The sequence below is a fragment of the Entelurus aequoreus genome, linkage group LG09 (assembly GCF_033978785.1).
Source record: "Entelurus aequoreus isolate RoL-2023_Sb linkage group LG09, RoL_Eaeq_v1.1, whole genome shotgun sequence".
NCBI lineage: Eukaryota > Metazoa > Chordata > Actinopteri > Syngnathiformes > Syngnathidae > Entelurus > Entelurus aequoreus.
Window position 1 is genome coordinate 27,977,358 of NC_084739.1, and position 27,443 is coordinate 28,004,800.

Genomic DNA, 27,443 nt, shown 5'->3' on the forward strand with positions numbered 1-27,443 from the left:
GAGTGGAGCGGATCACCACTCCAAGATGGCAGCCCCGCGTCTCGTCTGCACCAGTAGGCAGTAGCGCTCGATGCTGTGTCTACTTATAAGATGTCTATGGTTATGACGTTAGCAGTGAGTTTACAGCCTCACTGATTTAACTACACAGCAAATAAAAGTCATGTTACTTAGCCAATAAACGTTATCTTACATTCAAAACTTACCCTTCTTTGTGCAACTTCAAATGTCGAACGAAGTTGGAAGTTGTTGCGTCTCCGTCTGTAATATTCGAACTGCGTGATTTGCATACGGCAATTCGTTGACCGAGTCGTAGTTTTTATACCCGAACGAAACCAACTTTGGTATAAATCTTTCTCACTGGCGCGTTGTTTGACAACTCTTGTTCATTGGTTGTCCTGCAATTTGATTGGCTGAATGCTGTGTGATGAAAACAATGTAGATCTAATTTGATTGGCTGTTGTACTGAGAGCACACACGCTGACACGCAGCACACACGCTGATAGACAGACACGTACAAAATGAAAGCTACGGAGCGCTCCCAAATAACTTTTTAAGCTTTAGGTTTTGGGGAAAGTAGCAAGTCATGTCAAGTCAAAAGGCTCAAGTCCAAGTGAAGTCACAAGTCATTGATGTTAAAGTCTAAGTCGAGTTGCAAGTCTCTTTACATTTTGTCAAGTCGAGTCTAAAGTCATCAAATTCATGACTCGAGTCTGACTCGAGTCCAAGTCATGTGACTCGAGTCCACACCTCTGGCCGACTCCAGCCTGAGCTGCCCACTAACTCTCGGCCAGTGTCCAGTCCGCATGGATGAACGAGGATGCGTTTAAGGAGACCAAGGTGTCCGATACTTACTCATTCAGCCAAGACACTGTGAAGCTCTTTATCCGCATCTTCTCCAGTCTCTCCAAACTTTCGTTCAGAAGGTCTTATCTTTGTCCATGTGATGTCCAATGAAACAAAAATTGAGCTGTTTGGCCACAATACCCAGCAATATGTTTGGAGGAAAAAAGGTGAGGTGAGGCCTTTAATCCCAAGAACACCAAACCTATCGTCAACATGGTGGTGGTAGTATTATGCTCTGGACCTGTTTTGCTGCCAATGGAAATGGTGCTTTACAGAGAGTAAATGAGACAATGAAAAAGGAGGATTACCTCCAAATTCTTCAGGACAACCTAAAATCATCAGCCCGGAGGTTGGGTCTTGGGCGCAGTTTGGTGTTCCAACAGGACAATGACCCCAAACACACGTCAAAAGTGGTAACAGAATGGCTAAATCAGGCTCGAATGAAGGTTTTAGAATGGCCTTCCCAAGGTCCTGACTTAAACGTGTGGACAATGCCGAAGAAAACCAGCAAATTTAGCTTAACTGCACCAATTTTGTCAAAAGAGGAGTGGTCAAAAATTCAACCAGAAGCTTGTGGATGGCTACCAAAAGCGCCTTATTGCAGTGAAACTTGCCAAGGGACATGTAACTAAATATTAACATTGCTGTATGTATACTTTTGACCCAGCAGATTTGGTCACATTTTCAGTAGTAGACCCATAATAAATTCATAAAAGAACCAAACTTCATGAATGTTTTTTGCAGTGACGTGTGGTGAGGTTCATGGCTGGTGAGGCACTGACTTCATCACAGTCAGATTTACAAACATATGAACCCTAAAGAGTATCTTATTCACCATGTGATTGGCAGCAGTTAACGGGTTATGTTTAAAAGCTCATACCAGCATTCTTCCCTGCTTGGCACTCAGCATCAAGGGTTGGAATTGGGGGTTAAATCATCAAAAATGATTCCCGAGCGCGGCGCCGCTGCTGCCCACTGCTGCCCACTGCTGCCCACTGCTGCCCACTGCTGCCCACTGCTCCCCTCACCTCCCAGGGGGTGATCAAGGGGATGGGTCAAATGCAGAGGACAAATTTCACCACACCTAGTGTGTGTGACAATCATTGGTACTTTAACTTAACTTTAACTTTCCACATACAAACTGTAGCACACAAAAAAGCACATTTAATAAAAAAAAACGTTATTATGGTCTTACCTTACTTATAAATGAAGTCCATGCGCCGCTCCTTCTGAACAAAAGCATCGATAACTTGTTTATAGAAGTCTTCCTTATCTTTCTTCAGTTTTAAAGTCTCTCTGTCTCGATGGAGATCTTCCTTTAATTATTACCTCCTGCTTCGATTGAAAGTCCAGTTTAGAAAACTGTTTTATTTTAGATATGTAATCCTCCATGTTAAAAGTCCAGGCGAGAGGAAAAAATAAACGATCGCTGCTAACTGTAGCTTGTTGTCACTTATTCTGCAGCCGAGTAGTTGCAAGAATGATCCCTGGGATCACTAGCGCCCTCTACCACCATGAGGCGGGATCACTGCGAGCCTCACCCAGTGCGTCTTCGCAGCCGTTTTATGATTGCTCAGCACAAGAAATACTTACACACATACAGTTGTTGACAAAATACACTGTACATTATATACCTCAGCTAACTAAACTATGGAAATGTATAATATAATTCATATAGCAATACGGTCTCACTGCACAGCAGGCCAGCAGTTAGCCGAGTCATTGCGCAATCCATGGTGAGGCTCAACTGGCTGCTGACTCACCGCAAGTCTCTTCTCAGTATTTGAACGGCAAATGTGAAAATTCAGCGATTTTGAATAAAAATAATCTAAAACTGGTGAAGTTAAATGGAAAATAACTTTATAGTATAATCACTGGATACATATAACAATTACATTTTTTTTTTTCTTTTTACATTTTTTTTCTTTCCATGATGGCACGTGAGCCCCCCCTCACCTGCCTCCCCTGACTGCACGTCACTGTTTTTTTGTGACCAACAAGTATGTGCTCCAATCACTCTATCACAAAAAAATAAGAGTTGTAGAAATTATTGGAAACTCAAGATAGCATGACACGATGTTCTTTACAAGTGTATGTAAACTTTTAAATCACGACTGTATGTATTTAATTCCAATTATAATTAACGAGACATTAAAGTAAATATTTAAATATGTATTTATATAATTTTGTCCCATTTTGACCCTCCATACTAATAATAGCTTGTGCAGCACAGAGGGTCTGCTATGATAACGATCCAAGCTGTGTACTTTAATCTTTAGCTTCAGACAAACTGAGGACGAGGGGGCAGAGGACAGGACTTACAAAAGTTTGAAGCCTGAGGGATTTACAGTTTCATTACAAATGCTGATAAATTAAGTTTGAAGTGGAAGGATGCGCGGTGAGGTTCTGGAGGAACAGCAACACATAGGCAACACGAGTCCTGCAGCCGGCCAGCTGTGCTGCACGGTTAACTGGAGGAATGAAGACGATATGAATGGCTTCCCCTGTGTGACAATGGCTGCAGCTGGTCAGAGGTCCTTACTATGTCCAGGCACAACTGTGTGTGTGTGTGTGTGTGTGTGCGCGCGCGCTGAAAAATTACGTAGGAATGTAGGAGGATACTTTCCAAAGACAAATATATTTCAAGAGGCTCTTTCAATCGTCAGCCTTGAAAGAAATCCCATCAAAAGGAAGGACCACAGCGTTGCACTAGATTAAACACATGAAAGCCTCTTACAAAGGTTTGATCCTCTTTGGCCGAGATGAGACGACACAGCCTTTTTACTGCGAGAAAAAAAAAAAAAAGAAGAAGCAGGGGCCTCATTTCTAGAAGGTTGCTGCAGACAAAAAAAAAGTTGCGTCAATTGTGGTGATATGTACGCAACTTTCACCACTAATGTTGGTTTTTATAGAAAACAATTATTTACGCACCTTTTTGACTTGTTTCTCGGACACGGAATCCTGATGACCGTTGGTGTCACCACCAAAAATCTCATACTCACATGAAAAAGGCACACAACACATTTATTTCAGGATGTACTGTATATGCAGTATATATAGGTATCCGGATAGATTGCAAACGTATTTGTGAGTAACTTCATATGAACAGATGCAGCTGTATTGATGTAGTTATATTGTACATTGTGGCAAATGCAAGAAACACAGCGTTGTTTCTTTGAGGTCTTTATTGTAAGACTGCCAACATAAGAATACACAATAAAACACAATACGCACTTTTATAGTGTGCCCAAGAAGGTACATAAAACCACACCCATTCTGCTGAGTGTGAGCACCCAGGCAGCAAGTTATGGGGAAAAAGAAAACCTGTCAGGGGGCCTCACTCGCCTGCCGTAACGGCTACAATGTCCATCCCGCGAAGCGGGTGTGCCTTGTGGAGCAGAACAAACATCAGGGTCCGGGAGAGGCGAAAGACATTCAACCCGAACAGATTTTGGGGGGCGACCTCGGCGGGGGACTTGGCCCGGCAGTATCTCTTCACCTGCAACACAATGCGCCGGTTTAAGTCTGTCCAGAGAAACGCATTCCCTGCGCCCGCCCATATCCAGCACAAAGTTTTTAGGACCGCGTTCCAGCACCCTAAATGGGCCATTGTAAGGCGGTTGGAGGGGCGAACGGTGGGCGTCGTGACGTACGAAGACAAAACGGGCAGATTTAAGCTCCGATGGCACAAACGACTTAGGGAAACAGTGGTGAATCGGGCCGGGAGCCAAGGACCCCCTCGACAAAAAGGGAAACGGTCGCGGGGTACAACCCTCAGGTAAAAATTCCCCCGGAACGCGTAGTGGCTGACCGAAAACCAATTCAGCGGGGGCCGCTGCAAGATCCTCTTTAGGGGCTGAGCGCAACCCGAGCATAACCCAAGGTAAACGGTCAATCTAATTGCTATCAACGAGCGCCGCACGCAAAGCCGCCTTAAGCGACCGGTGAAAACGTTCACATAAGGCGTTAGCTTGGGGATGGTAGGCTGTAGTACGGTGCACCTGCACACCCAAGGACTGGGCCAACGCTGACCAAAGCTCTGACACAAACTGGGATCCCCTGTCCGAGGGGATATCAGACGGCGTGCCAAAACGCGCAACCCAGGCTGACAGAAACGCGCGAGCAACGTCTACCGAGGCAGTGGAGGAAAGAGGAACTGCTTCCAGCCATCTGGTGGTACGATCTACCATCGTTAGCAAATGTGTATAACCCTGCGACGGAGGGAGGGGGCCAACTAAGTCTACATGCACGTGGTCAAACCGCCTGACCGGAATCGGAAATGGTTCGAGGGCCGCCTTTGTGTGCCGGTGGACCTTGGCGCGCTGACATGCCACGCATGCGGTTGCCCACTGCCTAACATCCTTCCTAAGGCCAGGCCAAACAAACTTGGCACCAACCAACTTGACGGAAGCCCGAACGCCAGGGTGCGACAGGGAGTGTATTGCGTCAAAAACCCGGCGCGCCAGTCTACCGGGACAACCGGCCGAGGGCGGCCAGTGGAAACATCGCAGAGGAGGGCGGGACCGCCATCCTGAACTACCACCTCCTCGAGCACTAGCGCTGTACCGTCAGTTTTGAGTGCACGGATGTCGGGGTCATCGGGCTGGTCAGCGGCCATTCCCGAAAAATCTAAACCGAGCTGCACGGGACACACGAGTACGCGTGAGAGACAGTCAGCCACAGGGTTGGCCTTACCGGCCACATGCTGAATGTCCGTAGTGAACTCTGAGATGGCCGACAAGTGACGCTGCTGACGGGCTGACCAAGGCTCTGTGACCTTTGACATGGCAAACGTCAGGGGTTTGTGGTCAACAAAAGCCGTGAAGGACCGACCTTCCAACAGAAAACGAAAATTGCGTGTTGCAAGATACAGTGCCAACAACTCTCAGTCAAATACACTGTACTTCCGCTCGTTATCTCGCAGTTTACGACTGAAGAACGCAAGGGGCTGCCATACATTCGCCACCCGCTGCTCCACCACAGCGCCCACGGCGACATCAGACGCGTCCGTTGTCAAAGCCACGGGCGCCGCGGAAACAGGGTGGGCGAGGAGAGCAGCCTCTGCGAGCGCGGATTTAGCCCTATGAAAAGCTTGGACTCGCTGAGGAGACCATTCGAGGGAATCGCTTGCCTTTTTGTTCCGTAGGGCACCATAAACAGGCTGCAGGAGGTGGGCAGCGAGAGGAAGGAACCGATTATAAAAATTAATCATGCCCAAAAATTCCTGCAGAGCTTTGACAGTGGAGGGGCAAGGAAAATCTGCCACCACTTGCACTTTTGAAGGCAAAGGGATCGCACCCAGCGACGAAATACGGTGACCTAAAAAATCAATCTCTGACAGCCCAAACTGACATTTAGAAGGATTGACGATCAGGCCTGCTCGTCAAGACGTGTGAACACCTGTGTTAGGTGTGACTGGTGCTCCTCGGCTGAAGGACTCGCCACCAAAATGTCGTCCAGATAAACAAACACAAAATTGAGGCCGCGCAAAACTGAGTCCATTAATCTCTGAAAGGTTTGTGCTGCCCCCTTCAGGCCAAAAGGCATACGCAGGAACTCAAAAATCCCAAAGGGGTTATTACTGCGGTCTTGGGCACGTCCTCGGCACGCACCGGCACCTGGTGATAACCACGAACTAAGTCTACCTTCGAGAAAATGGCTGCGCCAGCCAGGCGCGCCGAAAAGTCCTGGATGTGCGGAATAGGGTAGCGATCGTGCGTTGTGATGTTGTTAAGGCGGCGAAAATCCCCACAAGGCCGCCAGGAACCGTCTGACTTGGGCACCATGTGCAAGGGCGAGGCCCACGGGCTATTAGAACGCCTAACGATGCCTAAACGCTCCATAGTAGCAAACTCCTCTTTAGCAATGGTCGATTTAGCCGCGTCAAAACGGCGCGCGCGCAAAAACTGGCGGGCCCACCGTGGGAATGAAATGTTCGACACCGTGCTTAGTGTCCGCGGTGGAAAAAGCGGGAGTGATTAATGACGGAAAATCCGCCAGCAAACGCTGAAAAACGTCACCAGTGCCAAATAATTAGCGTGTGTTAACGGTCCAAGTCCCCCCGCCTTACATGTAAAAGTTGAAAAAGACACAGCATCAATCAATCGGCGGTTAGCAACATCAACAAGCAGTCCATTAGCACACAGAAAATCCGCGCCAATAATGGGAACCGTGATGGCGGCGATGATAAAGTCCCACTGGAATTTGCGTCCATGAAAGCACACAGTCACCAACCTGGAGCCGAAAGTGTCGATCGACGAGCCGTTGGCAGCATTCAGCAGCGGCCCGCAGCCACCTGTCGCCCTGTCCGCGTCCGTGGCAGGTAACAGGCTGACTTGCGAACCGGAGTCCACCAGGAAACGTCTCCTTGACGACAAGTCAGCGATGAAGAGCAGCTCACTTGCTTCGCCGGCGCCCACAGCTGCTACTGAACGCTGGCGTTGGAGTTTCCCGGGGCCGTGAAGGAGCATGGAGGGACACACCGTCGAGCTTTGGCGCCAAAACGTTGATGGAAGAAGCACTGGCTCGCTTCGCGCCTTTTCCGGGTAGCGACTCCCGCCACTACCGCTGGGTCCGCGTTCTCCATCGTCTGCAGAGGGGGCGCTTCTACGCTCTGCACGGCAAACCGTCTGGAAGCCAGAAGCACCCGGTCAGCTTCTTCAGCCAAGCCCCGGTAGTCGCCGGAGGCCAGAGAAGCGGAGTTAGCCAACACCGCACGGGCCGCAGGGGGTAGCTGCCGCAAGAAAAGATGCGGGAAAATGAACCCGCCCTCCTCGGAGCCCAGCAGCGACAGCATACTGTCCATTAGATCCAAGGCGGTGCTATCGCCCAAACCGGGCAGGGAAAGAAGTTTATCTGCCCTCTCAGCGTCAGTTAGAGTAAATCTCCGAAGCAGAAGATTCTTGAGTGCCTCGATGTGCTGGAACCATGATGCCGGGTCGCTCTGCCAGAACTCCGGAAGCTTTGTCCCCGCGGGGGATGCAGGTTGCTGGAGTTGGGGCGACATGGCCGATGAAGACACAGCTTCCTCTTCTGTGTGAAACATTGTCGGGGTCACCAATGTGGCAAATGCAAGAAACACAGCGTTGTTTCTTTGAGGTCTTTATTGTAAGACTGCCAACATAAGAATACACAATAAAACACAATATGCACTTTTATAGTGTGCCCAAGAAGGTACATAAAACCACACCCATTCTGCTGAGTGTGAGCATGGTCCTAGTGCCCGCCACAACATAACATTATAATGTGATGGGTCATTGAAGTATCGTTTATTTTGATCATATTTACTTGAATGACAGCAATGTATAAACATTTATGTTTATAATATTTTGTGTGTGGCAAAACAGTGAAATTAAAAAAAAATAAAAAAAATATTTGGTTAGATAAACTCATGTTATAAAATTAGGGAAATAATTACATTTAACTTTTTTCAATACATTTAGACCAGGGGTGTCAAACGTATGGCCCGGTTTTATCCGGCCCGCGGGATGAGGTTTGCTAACTATAAAAATGAGCCGACATTTTTTAATGAAAGAAACCGCTGTTCTAAATGTGTCCTCTAGATGTCGCAATAGCAATTATTTACATGTTTGTAGATGATGCTACATATGTAAAAAAATTAAAATAAAACATGATTTGAGTGAACCAGTCGAGGAAAATGATTAGACTATATAAATAACATCCTGTAATTTGATTTTGATATTATTTTTTTTATCTTGATAGATTGAAAATTAACACCAATGAGTTGACTGATGAACATCATCACATAATGTATTCAGAAAGTATAAATAACGACAAATAAAGATAGAATACTATTAACCGCAGCATGTAAGTGTAAAAAACAACAACATTATGTTTTGTATATTTTCAGAATGTGCTTGTTCTATTTTTAAACAAAGAAAACAATCTGAAGTTGTCTTTATTTTTAAGTTGTCATGCCGTGATTTTACCAGTCCGGCCCACTTGGGAGTAGACTTTTCTCCATGTGGCCCCCGATCTAAAATGAGTTTGACACCCCTGATTTAGACTGTAGGCGTTTCTAACATAGTTGGAGTTGGATCTCACTTAGGATATATCAAGAATATTTTCATTATTATTACCACTCTAATATATATTTTTAAGATCAATAGCAGTGGAAAAAAAACATTTATTGTGCCAATAATATCCATCCATCAATCCTTTTTCTACCGCTTATTCCCTTAATATATTGACATAATTTTGCTTTAATTATCGCTCACGATGACTACTTGTGTGCATTACTTGACAAAATAAATACATATCAAATATAAAATACTTTATTTTGAAAAAGAATTGGCAAACAGAATGCCAAAATGTGAACATGTTTTGTTCATCTCAGCAACAGCTTCAGTCACGGTAGAGCTGACCTTGTTCACACTGCAGGTCAATTCCGATTTTTTTGCCCATGTGCGACCTGTATCAAATTTTTTCACGTCTGCGTGAACAGTGCAATTCCAATTTTTTCCTAATCGACCCAGGCCTATTTCGTATGTGAATATATACATCGGATATATATGTGATGTGTCCTCAATGTGAACGCTACAGCGTCCAGGTCGCATTCATCTGACCATGTCATCAAATAGCGACAAGTGTCATAATTATTTACCAAAATAGACGGAGAAGAAAACAGGTAAAAATAAAAGGTTTTAGGAACTCACGTGAACGTTTTACCACTCCTGTCTGCGACTGCTCGCCCACAGACACACTCTTCAAGCAGACATCAATGCATTATAGCGTAATATAATGCAATATATATATATATATATATATATATATATATATATATATATATATATATATATATATATATATATATATGTATATATATATATATATATATTAGTTTTTGTATTATATATTTATTATATATATATATATATATATATATATATATATATATATATATATATATATATATATATATATATTTTATTACATACATATTTATATATGTGTATATATATATATATTTTTACATTATATACATATATATATATATATATATATATATATATATATATATATATATATATATATATATATATATATATATATATATTGTTAAATTATATATATATATGTAAATATATATATATATATAATTTATATATAATATATATAAAATGCAATATAATGTAAACCTGCCAGAGCCAAAAAAAATGTACCTCTTCCTTCTTAATCTTCGATGCGCAATAATTCGGTTCAGAAAATATTGACTTTGATTACAAAATATCTTTGATATTGATACAAATGCGACAGTACTGAGACAGACGAGAGTGGGAGTCATGTTTACTTCTGTAAACACTGCAGTGCGTGTGACATCCTTTCCAACCTTACCCTTTCTATCCTTTGTAACTGAGCTCCTGTGTGGAACAATTTCCTTTGTGGATCAATAAAGTTTGTCTAAGTCTAAGTCATGAGCGCATGAAAGAAGAAAGAAATCGCCACTAAAAAAAAGGATTTGAGAAAAAAATTAAAATTGGACATCCGACCCTGCAGTGTAAACGTAGCATAAGACTGGTCAAATTCAAATTCTTATTATTTTTTTTAAATTAAATATGACGTTACGTAGCCGTCCAAACTAGGGTTGTACGGTATACCGGTATTAGTATAGTACCGAGATACTAATGAATCATTATCGGTACTATACCGCCTCTGAAAAGTACTGGTCCGGACTTTGAATATGACCAATGTATGATCCTGTAACGACTTGGTATCGGATTATACCCAAATTTGTGGTATCATCCAAAACTAATGTAAAGTATCAAACAACAGACGAATAAGTGATTATTTCTTTTTAACAGAAGTGTAGACAGAACATGTTAAAAGAGAAAGTAAGCAGATATTAACAGTAAATGAACAAGTAGATTAATAATAAATTTTTTACCACTTGTCCTTAATAATATTGACAAAAATAATAGTATGTTACTACATATGTCAGCAGACTAATTAGGAGCCTTTGTTTGCTTACTTACTAATAAAAGACAAGATGTGTTGTATGTTCACTATTTTATTTAAGGACAAACTTGCAATAATAAACATATGTTTAATGTACCCTAAGATTTGTTGTTAAAATAAAGCCAATAATGACATTTTTTGTGGTCCCCTTTATTTATAAAAGTACCGAAAATTATCTAAATCATTTTGGTACCGGTACCAAAATATTGGTATCGGGACGACACTAGTCCAAACATAACATCCTTACGTTGCTCGACGAAATAAACAACAATCTGAAAATATTGCTTTTTTTTTTGGAGCCGCCATGTCTGTCTTCATGAGCTACTGTAATTAGCATGACCATTTATGGGTGACTGGGAGAAAACAATGGGGTGAAACTATCCTGCGCACAGTAAGTTTGAATTATATTGAGAAGAGTTGCGTACATGTGCGTGAATCTGAATCTTTTTGAGCATGCGTACATTCCGAGGCGTGTTCTTCCTCAATGTTCTACATCCATGCACACTTTTCTAAACGAGGCCCCTGGTGCTTTCATGGACGGACGCCGAGGAAGGCACTGCGATTTTCTTAAAAGTTTTATTCATAGACTTATAACCTGCAAAAATATGTCCACTATATTGCATTCACACAGTCCACTATCAACCTACATTGAGACATTAATCTTCCCGCATCAGTCACAGCTACTACTCAAATAAATACTTTACAGAAAGACAATGCAGACTTTTTACAATGGAGGTCTGTTCACGAATGATATGTGCATGCTAAATGTTAAATGCATGCTAAACATATACATAAGTTTAAAAATGGGGGGGGAAACCATCACACACACTTGGACATGTCTATCTAATATTCATTTCCCTTTAAGAATAGAAACTCCCTTTATTGATGACAGGATACCACTAAAAAAAAAAAAAAAGCATCATTTTTTTCTCAGAGGTATATTTTTTTTTAAAAAAGGCACAATATTCAGTGCCAGGTAGTTCTTGGTGTCCATATAAATGGTTCTCATTGATTTCAGGTCCTCATACTTTAAAGTCTTAGAACCCTTGAATCCAAAATGGCGGCATCACCATGTTGGAATAGTGTCCAAGCGAAGGGCTAGAACTCTGTCGCTTCTTCGAACTGCTTGTAGTAGTCGTCTTCCTGGGGGTTGTGGCGACACTTCTGTCCGTTGTTGGGCGGCCTGGCCTGGTTGTAGCGACTCCAGTCCCCCTTGCATATGATCCAGGGCAAGATGTCCACCTTGTAGTGCAGGTCGGCCGAGAACTCGGTGCTGATGAGATTGGGCGTCCCCGCTCCTTTGCCGCGCGTGATGAGCTTCATGCCGTCGTCGTAGCAACAGTGCTGCGCGGCCAGCGTGGTGGACTCCAGCGTCAGCATGGAGCGGATGCAGTATCGCGCCGTGGGCTTGTAGATCTCCAGCTTCTCCTTCGGCCCGCTGGCGTCTTTCCAGCGGAAATTTCTGCGCGAGGCGGCGTCGTGCACGTTAGCCGTGCTGTACGCCACCTCCGTCGGGTACGAGCAAGGGCAGCTCGGGAGGTCGTTGGCCACTTTGCTCATGTATTTCTTCAAAAAGTCGCTCTTGCAATTCATCCATCGCTCGCAGCTGTCTGTGTCTAGAAGATACAAAGACACTGTAAAACAAAAAAATACTCCCATCTTGTTTTAATTGTAGAGGATGCATGGAATTATGTTTGTCTTTGACAGCACCGGAACATTCCAGGCACTGAACTTACCAACGCCGAAGAGCTCAGTGGCATTGAAATCATCTGTTCCGGCCAGCAGGCTCACTTCTGTGGCTGCGGTCTTGAAGGCATCTTCAATACCTTTGGACAGAAAGTATTTGGAATGTTTTTGTGACCAACAAGTATGTGCTCCAATTAGAGATGTCCGATAATATCGGCCTGCCAATATTATCGGCCGATAAATGCGTTAAAATGTAATATCGGAAATTATCGGTATCTGTTTTTTTATTATCAGTATCGTTTTTTTTTTTTTTTTTTTTAAATTAAATCAACATAAAAAACACAAGATACACTTACAATTAGTGCACCCATCAACCCAAAAAACCTCCCTCCCCCATTTACACTCATTCACACAAAAGGGTTGTTTCTTTCTGTTATTAATATTCTGGTTCCTACATATATTGATACTGTATATCAATATATAACAATACAGTCTGCAAGGGATACAGTCCGTAAGCACACATGATTGTGCGTGCTGCTGGTCCACTAATAGTACTAACCTTTAACAGTTAATTATACACATTTTCATTAATTACTAGTTTCTATGTAACTGTTTTTATATTGTTTTACTTTCTTTTTTATTCAAGAAAATGTTTTTAATTTATTTATCTTATTTTATTTTATGAATTTTTTTTAAAAAGTACCTTATCTTCACCATACCTGGTTGTCCAAATTAGGCATAATAATGTGTTAATTCCACGACTGTATACTGTATATCGGTTGATATCGGTAATTAAAGAGTTGGACAATATCGGAATATCAGCAAAAAGCCATTATCGGACATCCCTAGCTCCAATCACTCTATCACAAAAAATAAGATTTATTGGAAACACAAGCCAGCCATGACATTATGTTCTTTACAAGTGTATGTCAACTTTTGACCACGACTGTAGGTGCTAATCTGATTTAGTGTGTCAAGTATCATGGCTGTAGAAGTGTGCTGCACCTTTCAGGGAAGTGTAGATAATAGTAAGGTAACCAAAATATTAGTAAGTGTTCCTAATATAATGGTGCAGAACTTCATTGCATTTTTGATACAGCCTTTGTTTTGGATCTCATTAGACTTAATGAAGTAGTGAAGCATTTATTTACCTGGACAGTTTGGCATATCACAGGTTCTGGACTCAGTGGCGGTACAGGCGTAGCCACAAGACCTGGTTCTCTTCTGGTTGCCGTTTCCACAGGTGACGCTGCACAGAGACCAGTTACTCCAGTCCCCCTCTCCATCCATGTAGTCTGATGCCGAGAGAAAGAGACGAGAGCGCTGAAGTCGGGCCACAAGCTGAACATCCTCAGTCCTTACAGCATGCCTGACGAATAATAAGTAGGGGCGGCAAAGTAGTCGTGTTCTGTGCACACATGTCTTGTACAGGCTCACACTGGATTGTTAAACAAATAACTCCAAGGCACCGGGTATGTGTCTTCAGTCAGTGAGTCAAGTAACAAGGATGACTTTGGCAAACTCCACCAATGATTCAAGACATTTAGCGTGGAGCGCAATTTATCTGTGATTCGTCGGATCGAAAATGGGAAGTGAATTGGCAAGAAATCCTCTTTAAGTCCAATTATCGCTGAGCGCACGGCGGTAATGGCCATACATGGAAACAGTTACACTTGGCGCTACAACTGCCTAAGTCCATCTGCACGACCGCATGCAAACACAGATCTCCCTGACACACACGTCTTGAAAGCGGTGCTCCTTCAATGAGGAAAATTAATGTGGGCATGTTGGGATGGAAGTATTTCTGGCCAGAGTCCAAGCCCTCTTTTACAGCCCCCCCCTCCTGACCATCTGCCCCGCATTACCAACAGATAGACACCCAACGCCCCTTCTCTAGCCCTCCAATAAGATATCATGAGCAAAAAGTGTGAGCTAAAACTTTCTAATGCTGATGTATTAACTTGTTGATCGATTCGCCTCGAGACATCTGCTGAGGCACCCTTGTGCAAGGCACAGAGCCTTGCTTTTGTGTGCAGACCTCCAAGGTTATGCATTATAGTAAGTAAAGGCTTGACACTAAAAGTCAAGTTTGTTTGACTGGTGGGAGCGCTATGAGTGGGGTGTTCTTTGACGGCCCCAGCATGGTTAGCAAAGAACACGACTGGTGCGTGATTAATGATAACCTCCGCTGTGAATTATTGAAATACCCAGGGCTGCAACGATTAATCGATTAAATCAGGGGTGTCAAACTCATTTTAGCTCAGGGGCCGCATGGAGGAAAATCTATTCCCAAGTGGGCCGTAATGGTAAAATCACGGCATGATAATTTACAAATAAAGACAACTCGGTACGGCAAAATGGTACGGCAGCTGCACCGCTGCAGACAGGGAGAGGCTCCAGAGAGTGGTAAAGGCAGTACAGCGGATCATCGGCTGCCCTCTCCCCTCCCTGACAGACATTTACACCTCCCGCTGCCTCAGCAGAGCTACCAACATTATCAAGGACAGCTCACACCCTGGCTTTCATCTGTTTGACCTGCTGCCCTCAGGAAGGCGCTACAGGGTCATCAGGTCTAAGACAAACAGACTCAAGAACAGTTTTTGCCCTAAAGCCATAACCACGGTGAACTCTCATAGGCACTGATTTTATAGTTTAGCACCTTTTTGTGTGCAATTTTTACTTTCCACCCACATTCTGAATGCTTCTGTATATACTGTATGTATATAGTATAATATTTAAACAACAGGGCTGGACTGTGCACCTTACCTCCTTTTGCACTATTTTTATCAGGGATGTCCGATAATGGCTTTTTGCCGATATCCGATATTCCGATATTGTCCAACTCTTTAATTACCGATACCGATATCAACCGATGCCGATATATACAGTCGTGGAATTAACACATTATTATGCCTAATTTGGACAACCAGGTATGGTGAAGATAAGGTCCTTTTAAAAAAATAAAATAAAATAAGATAAATAAATTTAAAACATTTTCTTGAAACAAAAAGAAAGTAAAACAATATAAAAACAGTTACATAGAAACTAGTAATTAATGAAAATGAGTAAAATTAACTGTTAAAGGTTAGTACTATTAGTGGACCAGCAGCACGCACAATCATGTGTGCTTACGGACTGTATCCCTTGCAGACTGTATTGATCTATATTGATATATAATGTAGGAAGCAGAATATTAATAACAGAAAGAAACCACCCTTTTGTGTGAATGAGTGTAAATGGGGGAGGGAGGTTTTTTGGGTTGGTGCACTAATTGTAAGTGTATCTTGTGTTTGTTATGTTGATTTAATAAAAAAAAAAAAAAAAAAAAAAACGATACCGATAATTTCCGATACTACATTTTAAAGCATCTCTAAGCAATCTTTAATTCTAGAGCAACTTATGTGTGAAATTATTAACACATTACCGTAAAATATCAAATAATATTATTTATCTCATTCACGTAAGAGACTAGACGTATATCAGAATAATTGGAACTGCAACTGACGATGACTCTGAAGTAAGCGACGTACCGATAGAAGAGGAAGCGGCGCATTGTCTACCTTTGGAGTTGGCAGAGTTGTTTAGAAGCGACACCGAGGAAGAAGATTTCATGGGATTTAGCGATTAGGAGTGACAGATTGTTTGGTAAACGTATAGCATGTTCTATATGTTATAGTTATTTGAATGACTCTTACCATAATATGTTACGTTAACATACCAGGCACGTTCTCAGTTGGTTATTTATGCGTCATATAATGTACACTTATTCAGCCTGTTGTTCACTATTCTTCATTTATTTTAAATTGCCTTTCAAATGTGTATTCTTGGTGTTGGATTTTATCAAATAAATTTCCCCAAAAAATGCGACTTATACTCCAGTGCGACTTATGTATGTTTTTTTCCTTCTTTATTATGCATTTTCGGCCGGTGCGATTTATACTCCGGAGCGATTTATAATCCGAAAAATACGGTACTTGGCTAACTCATCACTAGGGCCGGATAATACCTGTTCGCGGGTTTGACACCCTTGGATTAAATTGTTTATTAATGGTAACTAATAACACAATCCTAAAATCCGGACCACATGGAGTGCCTGTATCTTTAAATACGCGGACATAGGCCCCGCAAGGACGCTACAATCAAGCGCACATGAGAGCTGTCACGGCGCATGCGCAATCCCGCATGTCATCTGCTGCAAGCGCTGCTGGCACCTTCGCTAGAAGCGCGCCAGGACACGCCCCTGCTCGCTCTGCCCGCATCGTGGCGACGCGCCTGCAGGCAATCAACAATTACGCACCTGGGTCTGATGAAGACAGACAGCATAAAGACTAGCGGACCCGAAGATCCAGTCCCGGAACGTAGTTCACTCCTCGTAGTAAGCATACTTGCGTACTTGCTCTCTCTGTGCCTTCCCTGTGCCCGTGTGTTATGTCCTCTGTGTTCCCCGCAGTGTTTCCCGTGATCGAGCTGTATGCTTCGACTTCCCCATGGATTCCGGACTGCCTCCCTCGATCCTCGACCCCTGCTTGGACACGGACCTCGTTGCTTCTCTCCAGCATCCCGACCTCTTGCTTGCCCATGGACTGCCTTCTCGCCTTGCCCCTTTGGTCTGACGAAGGATTCATCCAACACGCACTTACAACAAACTCTGGTAACATTTACATTGTTAACTCTACACATCGTCTTGCACCATTCACTTTTAGTAGCATACACACCCCACCACTTCATCAGCATCGGGTTCAATAAACCTAATGAACTGATCTCTGCCGTTGTGTCGTCTCCTTCCCCCGTCGTACGTAACAAGAGCAGTGTTGCGTGGGTGCCTTGATATGTGTGTGGCGTTTAATAGTGTTTGTTTTTTTAATGCACACATATTAAAAGTGCAATTTTAAAGTTGATGATGTGTATTTATTAGAAAAAACTGGGAATGTTAATGGAAAGCATTAAAATACATGCTAATTTAACAGGGGCTGCAACTATCGATTATTTTAGTAATCCAGTAATTATCGATTTTGTTTGATTAGTCTAGTAATCAGATAAAACACACTTTATAGCCTCAATGCGTATTTTAAGGAAAATTGTTTGAAAAATAATAAGAACAAATTCTGCATGCCATAACCTTCAGTTTTTTTCTAATAAATGCACATCAACATTGAAATTGCACTTTTAACATGTGTGCATGAATAAAAAATGAAGATCACGACACTAACACACCAACACATACTTACTAAACCGCCTCATGTGTAATGTCTGTAGGATTACATAAGCCCACCTGCTATTGTAATGTAATGACGCTAGCACATTAGCCAACCCTTTTACAAGTGTCTGTGTCGGTATAAGTAACTTACAGTGGCATTATTTTTGCAATGTTCCAGTTTCACAAATTTCCTCTGTAAACTCACCGAGACGTCACCGTGGAGTTATCGAGTCTGTTTAGCTGATTGGAGAGCTAGCTTCCGCAGCTTGTGGGTCTGTGACGATGACTTCTGTTTTGTTTAATCTGCTGTTTTACTGCCATGTTACAGGCGCCGTTTGGAAACAATTGAGGTATTAGTGTTGTCCCGATAACAATATTTTGTTACCGGTACCAAAATTATTTCGATACTTTTCGGTACTTTCCTAAATAAAGAGGACCACAAAAAATTGCATAATTGGCTTTATTTTAACAAAAACTCTTACGGTACATTAAACATATGTTTCTTATTGCAAGTTTGTCCTTAAATAAAATAGTGAACATACAAGACAACTTTTCTTATATTAGTAAGTAAGCAAACAAAGGCTCCTAGTTTAGCTGCTGACATAAGCAGTAACATATTGTGTCATTTATCATTCTATTATTTTGTCAACAATATGAAGGACAAGTGCTAGAAAATTATACTTTTCAGAGGTGGTATAATGCCGAATATGATTCATTAGTATCACGGTGCTATACTAATACTGATATACTATACCGTACAACCCTATGAGGTATGTAAATAACTATTTACAAAATCTTTGTGTAAATAACTAATTTTGCAACATATATATATCTGTGGCTTATAGTTCGGTGCGGCTAACATGGAAACATTTTTCCCCCCTAAAATTTAGTGGGTGCGTCTAATATACCGGTGCGCTCTATATTCCGAAAAATACGGTAATTGAAATGAAAATTCGAAACAAGACAGACTTGGAAACACTGCAGCAATGTGCGGCAGGGAGCGGCGCAATAGACTATGTCAGTGTGTCCTGAAACTGGAAGCAAGAGAAGAGTAATTGGTTCCACGACTTGGCAAATACCAGCAGATGATGCAATTATTCAGGACCAATTAGTTTGCGGCCTCAACAGGTTGCCCTAACTGACAAAGCAAATAAAGAGGTAGAAGCAGAGTTTAATATTAGGTGGTTTTCAAATGAAGTGGAAACACAATTTGCTGCAAAAATCCTATGTGATGTGATCACCAGAGAAGTTAACCCATCCATACTGCAGCTGTCAGTTTGTAGGGCGGCTGCTTAAGGGGTTGTTCATCAAATCGGTCACCATTCGTCGCCATCGGTCTACAGCGGGGGGTGTCAAACTCATTTTAGATTGGGGGCCACATTGAGAAAAATCTACTCCTAAATGGGCCGGACTGGTAAAATCCCAGCACGATAACTTAAAAATAAAGACAACTTCAGATTGTTTTCTTTTTTTTTGAAAATAGAACAAGCACAAATGTACAAATCCTAATGTTGTTGGGTTTTTTTTACACTTACATGTTGCGGTTGATAATTTATTTGTCGTTATTTATATTTTCTTCATTGGTGTTAATTTTCAATCCGTCAAGATAAAAAAAATGTATAAAAACCAAATTACAGGATGTTATTCATGTAGTTTGATCATTTTCCCTGACTGGTGAAACATCATTTGGTTTATTTTGTACATACCGTGTTTTTCGGACAATAAGTCGCAGTTTTTTCATAGTTTGGCCGGGGGTGCGACTTATACTCAGGAGCGACTTGTGTGAAATTATTAACACATTACCATAAAATATCAAATAATATTATTTAGCTCATTCACGTAAGAGACTAGACGTATAAGATTTCATGGGATTTAGCGATTAGGAGTGACAGATTGTTTGGTAAACGTATAGCATGTTCTGTATGTTATAGTTATATATTTAAATGACTCTTACCATAATATGTTACGTTAACATACCAGGCACGTTCTCAGTTGGTTATTTATGCGTCATATAACGTTATTCAGCCTGTTGTTCACTATTCTTTATTTATTTTAAATTGCCTTTCAAATGTCTATTCTTGGTGTTGGCTTTTATCAAATACATTTCCCCAAAAAATGCGACTTATACTCCAGTGCGACTTATATGTTTTTTTCCTTCTTTATTATGCATTTTCGGCCTGTGCGACTCATACTCCGAAAAATACGGTATCTAGCATCATCTACAAAGATACAAATAATTGCTATTGCGACATCCAGTGGACACATTTAGAACAGCTGTTTCATTCATTAAAAAATTTCAGGTACATTTTAATATTTAGCAAACTCATGCCGCGGGCCTGACCCGGCCCTCGGGTCGCGCGTTTGACACCCCTGGTCTACAGACTAGATGACATAATGCAACATAATAGATAACCATCACTGGCTGTCCACAGTTGTGACTACTAATTTAAAACCAGGAGCAAGTTAAAGCTGTGTTAGTCAGTCATGAAATAAAGCTGACCACAGTGATAAGCCAGTCACATTAGATATGGGCATTGGGGTTGACACAAAAAGACCATAAAGTCGCACTCCTAACCACTTTCGTAAAAAGGGCAAGTGGATAAAATGTCATTTTCCACAGCAGCCGCATTCCTGTTCCACCACATTGGTTTGGGCATGCTACAACTCGGACTGCACACACACTATATGACAGAGAGTGTAAATTCTTCCCCCAGCTGATTTATGTGCAAGGTCTACTCTTGGAGAGGGTTGTGAGCGCGGCGAGGCAGACGAACAGCGCTCTTGGCCTGGTTCCTGCTGCTCAACTTTGATGTCGGGAGGCATTTAAATTGTGTCACCTAGCGAGCTCGACACCGTAGAGAAATGTGTCTCATAAAGGAGTGTTAAAAGGTTTCAAGCGAGGGCTGCCAAAAGGCCTGTATGGAGATAGCAACACTTGTTATGGTGACAGACTGAATCAGCAAATCTGTAAATTATAGATTCCGCATCAAGCTGTGGCCAAACGTTGGGCATGCTAGGCCATGAATCCTACTATAAATATTCTGTCACACACGCGGCTGTGCTTCTTACCGTATTCCATTTGGGGTTTGCCTCTTTCTCCGGTGCCTCCTCTCCGGTCCCAATCCACTGGCGGCCTCAAGAAGTTGCTGTCTTCGCCGTTATCTCCGTAGGACCGATCGTGCTCTGCCGCTTGATGAGTGGTGGAGGACGATGTGGAGGACGTGCGAGGCCACCAGTTTCTCCAGTTGGTAGAAGCCCAGTTGGGTTTACTCTCCTTGCGGTGGCCTTTTTCTGGCTCGTGCGCTTCTAAACCATCCACGACCTCAATTGTCACCTTCCGTAAAAAGACGAAATACGGTTAAAACGATAATAGCACAGACTTTGAGTCATGCAGACTGTCTTTTGGGAAGGGTTAGAGAGGCTCAGGCTGGAAGTACTTTGGGGGGCAGAGAGGAAAGACACCAAACCACCCCCTCTGACTATTGATTCCATCTGAACAACTGTTGTGATGGCAGAGGTTTGATTGATTGATTGAAACTTTTATTAGTAGATTGCACAGCACAGTACATATTCTGTACAATTGACCACTAAATGGTAACACCCAAATAAGTTTTTCAACTTGTTTAAGTCGGTGTCCACTTAAATTGATTCATGATACAGATATATACTATCATCATAATACAGTCATCACACAAGTTAATCATCAGAGTATATACATGTAATTATTTACATTATTTACAATGGGATGTGGAGGGGTTTTGGCAGGGGGGTTAGGTTTGGTTGCTATAAGCACTTCAGTCATCAACAATTATATCATCTGAGAAATGGACATTGTAACAGTGTAGGTCTGACTTGGTAGGATATGTACAGCGAGCAGTGAACATAGTGAGCTCAGAAAGCATAAGAACAAGTATATATATTCATTTGATTATTTACATTTGATTATTTACAATCCGAGGAGGTGGGATGTGGTGGGGGGAGGGGGTTAGGCTAGGGTTGTAGTTGACTGGAGGTGTTCTTTTAGTGCGGTTTTGAAGGAGGATAGAGATGCACTTTCTTTTACACCTGTTGGGAGTGCATTCCATATTGATGTGGCATTGAAGGAGAATGAGTTAAGACCTTTGTTAGATCGGAATCTGGGTTTAAAGGCCTACTGAAATGAAACTTTCTTATTTAAACGGGGATAGCAGGTCCATTCTAGGTGTCATACTTGATAATTTCGTGATATTGCCATATTTTTGCTGAAAGGATTTAGTAGAGAACATCGACGATAAAGTTCGCAACTTTTGGTCGCTGATAAAAAAGCCTTGCCTGTGCCGGAAGTAGTGTGACGTCACAGGTTGTGGAGCTCCTCACATCTGCACATTGTTTACAATCTTGGCCACCAGCAGCGAGAGCGATTCGGACCGAGAAAGCAACGATTACTCCATTAATTTGAGCAAGGATGAAAGATTCGTGGATGAGGAAAGTGAGAGTGAAGGATTAGAGGGCAGTGGAAGCGATTCAGATAGGGAAGAGAGGCGGGTGGGACCTGATATTCAGCTGGGAATGACTAAAACAGTAAATAAACACAAGACATATACGTATATATTAGCCACAACACAACCAGGCTTATATTTAATATGCCACAAATTAATCCGCATAACAAACACCTCCCCCCTCCCGTCCATATAACCCACCAATACAACTCAAACACCCGCACAACACACTCAATCCCACAGCCCAAAGTACCGTTCACCTCCGTAAAGTTCATACAGCACATATATTTCCCCAAAGTTACGTACGTGACATGCACATAGCGGCACGCACGTACGGGCAAGCGATCAAATGTTTGGAAGCCAAAGCTGCGTACTCACGGTAGCGCGTCTGCTATCCAACTCAAAGTCCTCCTGGTTGTGTTGCTGCAGCCGGCCGCTAATACACCGCTTCCCACCTACAGCTTTCTTCTTTGCTGTCTTCATTGTTCATTAAACAAATTGCAAAAGATTCACCAACACAGATGTCCAGAATACTGTGGAATTTTGCGATGAAAACAGACGACTTATTAGCTGGCCACAATGGTGTCCCAATATGTCCGCACAATCCATGACGTCACGCGCTAACGTCATCATACCGAGACGTTTTCAGCAGAATATTTTGCGGGAAATTTAAAATTGCACTTTACTAATCTAACCCGGCCGTATTGGCATGTGATGCAATGTCAAGATTTCATCATTGATATATAAACTATCAGACTGCGTGGTCGGTAGTAGTGGGTTTCAGTAGGCCTTTAACGTGGTTTGTGGAGCTCCCCCTGGTGTTGTGGTTATGGCGGTCATTTACGTTATGGAAGTAGCTTGACATGTACTTAGGTATCAGGGAGGTGTAGCGGATTTTATAGACTAGGCTCAGTGCAAGTTGTTTTACTCTGTCCTACACCCTGAGCCAGCCCACTTTGGAGAAGTGGGTAGGAGTGAGGTGTGATCTGGGGTGGAGGTCTAGAAGTAATCTGACTAGCTTGTTCTGGGATGTTTGGAGTTTAGATTTGAGGGTTTTGGAGGTGCTGGGGTACCAGGTCTCTCTTCTTCGCATTTTAACAGCTGTCGTTTTGCGCCACAATAGAGCAAATCAATTCTTGTCTGGGCATGCCTCCTCCTGTTGAGGAGAAATACTTTGGATCCGGCATCAAGCGCTCAGGCTAGATCTGCCCTACGTCTGTGAGCATGAACTGATGATGAGAGGCGAAATGTCTTCCAAGACATTCTGAACAGTCCAGATGTGATTGATTCAATGCCCTGAGAATACAATGACCTGAAGAAATGAGAATATTTTACAAGCTTATTATAAAGACATTCTTGCACAATCTTTCTTATAATATCTCTCCTAAGGCCCCTTCTACACTGAGCCGGCTAAGGTTATCCAGGGTAAATCCCACCTAACTATATCCTTATCCACGCACACACACAATGCCGCCGTTTAAGACCCCATCCCCCCTCTGGCGGCCGGTGCAACGCGAATTAGTACGCATGTGCGGAAAATGCACACGTCATAGTGTGCTGTTGGGCCCTATTGCAGTTAATCACACTTGAGCCATCATAAATTAATCAAATCTTTAATGGACATGTGAAAGTAAACAATTTGACAAATCAACATTTGACAACAATCAATCTAGGGATCTAGATATCTGGTCAGGACACTCCTCACTCTTTTGCCTTCACCTTCATTGTCCATTCCTTTTTTGGTGACTTTATATACTCTGGACCTAGACGTTGAGTCTGCGACATACATGGCGAACAATAACTGATACAGTCTGCTTTGCCAGTCCAAAAGCATTCACTGTTTTCCGTAGTCTTCCCCCGACGACCAGGTAATACAAAGCACACGCTACTTTTTTTAATCACATCCACGGGAGCCCGCATTCTCGTTGTCTCTCCTTCGACAAATGGACAAAGTTTTTCGCTAAGTAGAATCACAGCTGACCTGGACATTTGAAAGTTCTCTTGTCGTCTGAGAAGTGTTGTATCCGAAATAGCTGCAATCGCGTGTTTTTTTCTCTTAAGCTATTCATGTGGGATTTCCACAAGCTTCTGCACATGTAGAAGTAGGAGAAACACGGGCATGTCTGGATGACTCGCCTCCATCTTTCCGGTGGTTAGTTCCGAGTTACTAAGCCAGTTGTTATGAAGCTGGCTGTGGCGTGTTCTTTCTGACGTCACTTGCTGTGTGGGGAGCGGTCTTTTATGGCTTCACTTCCTCTCCGAACACAGTTTATAAACGATCGGTGAGTCCATACAAAACCAAGAGCCGGAGATTCAAGAAATACACGGCGCACTTAACCTTGTAAAAAAATATCCAAGGAGGGGAACCTTAAACGATGGTTTAGTGTGGCTGAAACGACGCTTAGGCTAAACAATTATTTGTTTAAGTAGTTATCCGGTTATCAGGGTTTTACTGTTCATTTTTTCATGTAATTGTTTTTCATTTATGTATTTATTTCAGGCAATGACATACAAAAATAATAATAATAATTTTAAAATTAAAATTATATTAAAATTAATATCGTGCAAAAGGTAATGTATAGTATGTAAAGCAGGGGTCCCCAAACTTTTTGACCCCGAGGCTGCATTGATAACTTTAAACTAGTCTTAACTTTAAAGAAATACACTCTATACATTACTAATGTGGTAAATGACTATTCTAGCTGCAAATGTCTGGTTTTTGGTGCAATATCTACATAGGTGTATAGAGGCCCATTTCCAGCAACTATCACTCCAGTGTTCTAATGGTACAATGTGTTTGCTCATTGGCTCAGAAGGCTAATTGATGATTAGAAAACCCTTGTGCAATCATGTTCACACATCTGAAAACAGTTTAGCTCGTTACAGAAGCTACAAAACTGACCTCCCTTTGAGCAGATTGAGTTTCTGGAGCATCACATTTCTGGGGTCAATTAAATGCTCAAAATGGCCAGAAAAAGAGAACGTTCATCTGAAACTCGACAGTCTATTCTTGTTCTTAGAAATGAAGGCTATTCCACAAAATTGTTTGGGTGACCCCAAACTTTTGAACGGTAGTGTATATATATGTAAATGTGTGTGTGTGTGTGTGTATATATGTATATACAATATATACATATATACACACACACACACATATATAGATATCTATCCATCCATCCATCCATATATATATATATATATATATATATATATATATATATATATATATATATATATATATATATATATATATATATATATATATATATATATATATATATTCATACATATATATTCCTCACGCACTAATTGACTTAAAGAGCGCACTTGCTGCATGTCACGTTATCTATGGTAACATGCATTTTTAGACAATATGATTTGCCTGAGTGGCTAGGAGACAGTAGAAAATGGACTAGTAAGGACAAATAAAAAAAATAAAAAACATTTTTTTTAAAATAAAAAAAAATAAAAAATTAATTTGGGACTTCCCGCGGGCCGGATTTTGGACGCTGGGGGGCCGTATCCTTTTGGGGACCCCTGATGTAAAGCATGATTGTCTAGTTTTGCCTGAAAGGGAGTGGGAAGAAGATAACTTATTAGGTTTTACTGTTGAGGGGATACTCGCACTCGGACATTCATACGGTGCACTCTCCTGGCCCTCTCTGGCCTGGGTTCACACAGAGCATTTGTACTTGGGCCTATCGCTTTTATTCTGCTGTATTACTGCAATTTCTCTGATTTTGTGGATTATTTCCTGTTCCAAATGTCTCTTATTAGTTTTGTGCAAAATAAATTAACTAATTGGGAGAGAAGCCATCAAATTAATCGCACACGAATGCAGTCACGGATGAGTGAGCCAGGGATGGAACCGTTCGGTTGACCTGACACGTGTGTTGTTTGTATTGTATGTTTTTTTAAAAACATTTTTACTACTAAGTTTTCATATCTTACTCCAAAAATGTATTCCGTCTGCACACAATAATCTTGTACCTAAAGGTTCAACGATAAAGGACAAGTCTGTGGCTTTGTACACAGTAGCTCTGCTGTATGGAAGCACTTTGACAGACCTGCCAACTCCTCCGGATTCTCCTAAAGACTCCCGGATATTACCCTTGTCTACCAACATCTCGGATTTTGATGTTTTTGAGTGGATATAAAATATTTGCCTGGATGTTGAAAGGATGACAAGGAGGTAGTTGAATAACAATTACGTGGTTTTCCCTTCTGTCTATCCTACGCTCATCCATTCACCAATCAAGACACATTCAATGACTCTCAAACAGGTCATTCGTGTTGAAAAAATGGCAGAGTGGAGTTTTCAAAAGATTATGTCTGTTAAAACACATTCACCAGCGCATGTTGTCCAGTCAGAAATAAACTACCACAGATGACTGGCACAAACCACCTTCTTCTGTTCATCAATATAGTAATATATTAGATGTGTACCGTATTTTTCAGGCTATAAGTCGCAGTTTTTTTCATAGTTTGGCCGGGGGTGCGACTTATACTCAGGAGCGACTTATTTGTGAAATTATTAACACATTACCGTAAAATATCAAATAATATTATTTAGCTCATTCACGTAAGAGACTAGATGTATAAGATTTAATCGGATTTAGCGATTAGGAGTGACAGATTGTTTGGTAAACGTATAGCATGTTCTATATGTTATAGTTATTTGAATGACTCTTACCATAATATGTTACGTTAAGATACCAGGCACATTCTCAGTTGGTTATTTATGAGTCATATAACGTACACTTATTCAGCCTGTTGTTCCATCCATCCATCCATTTTCTACCGCTTATTCCCTTCGGGGTCGCAGGAGCCTATCTCAGCTACAATCGGGCGGAAGTTCACTATTCTTTATTTTAAATTGCCTTTCAAATGTCTATTCTTGGTGTTGGGTTTTTATCAAATAAATTTCCCCCAAAAATGCGACTTATACTCCAGTTCGACTTACATATGTTTTTTTCCTTCTTTATTATGCATTTTCAGTCGGTGCGACTTATACTCCGGAGCGACTTATACTCCGAAAAATACGGATGATGTTTGTACTATCTTTAAATCAGCGCACAAGAGTCGTCACACAGATGCTGCAATCCACCCTGAGAGTCCCAACTGTCAGAATCGTACCCCAAATATTAATGAAGTCGTTGCCAAGTATCAAGCATAGACAAAAGTGCATGGAAGAAGATCTACTGGAATTCAAACACCAAATGTTGACAGCTCCGTAACTATACATGACATAATTGATTTAAAAA

The 27,443-nt window shown here is 41.8% G+C and overlaps 2 protein-coding genes across 5 annotated transcripts in view; both read right to left on the minus strand.

The window, feature by feature from the left end:
• Positions 1–4,119: 4,119 nt before the first annotated feature.
• Positions 4,120–7,942, minus strand: LOC133656821 (uncharacterized). The gene is made up of 2 exons (XM_062057668.1): positions 7,078–7,942; positions 4,120–4,342 (listed from the first exon to the last, which is right to left on the minus strand). Exon 1 carries the CDS (start codon positions 7,886–7,888, stop codon positions 7,268–7,270), a length of 621 nt encoding a protein of 206 aa, XP_061913652.1. The 5' UTR covers positions 7,889–7,942; the 3' UTR covers positions 4,120–4,342; positions 7,078–7,267.
• A 2,737-nt stretch (positions 7,943–10,679) lies between these two features.
• Positions 10,680–27,443, minus strand: part of ism1 (isthmin 1) — a 51,904-nt gene continuing 35,140 nt past the window's right edge. For all 4 annotated transcript variants that reach the window (XM_062058487.1, XM_062058486.1, XM_062058489.1 and 1 more), the window contains exons 3-6: positions 20,771–21,035; positions 13,656–13,799; positions 12,555–12,644; positions 10,680–12,434 (exon numbers count right to left, since the gene is read on the minus strand). In XM_062058487.1, the coding sequence (XP_061914471.1) occupies positions 11,917–12,434; positions 12,555–12,644; positions 13,656–13,799; positions 20,771–21,035 (1,017 nt within the window). In that variant the 3' untranslated portion in view covers positions 10,680–11,916. The remainder of the gene's footprint in view (positions 12,435–12,554; positions 12,645–13,655; positions 13,800–20,770; positions 21,036–27,443) is intronic.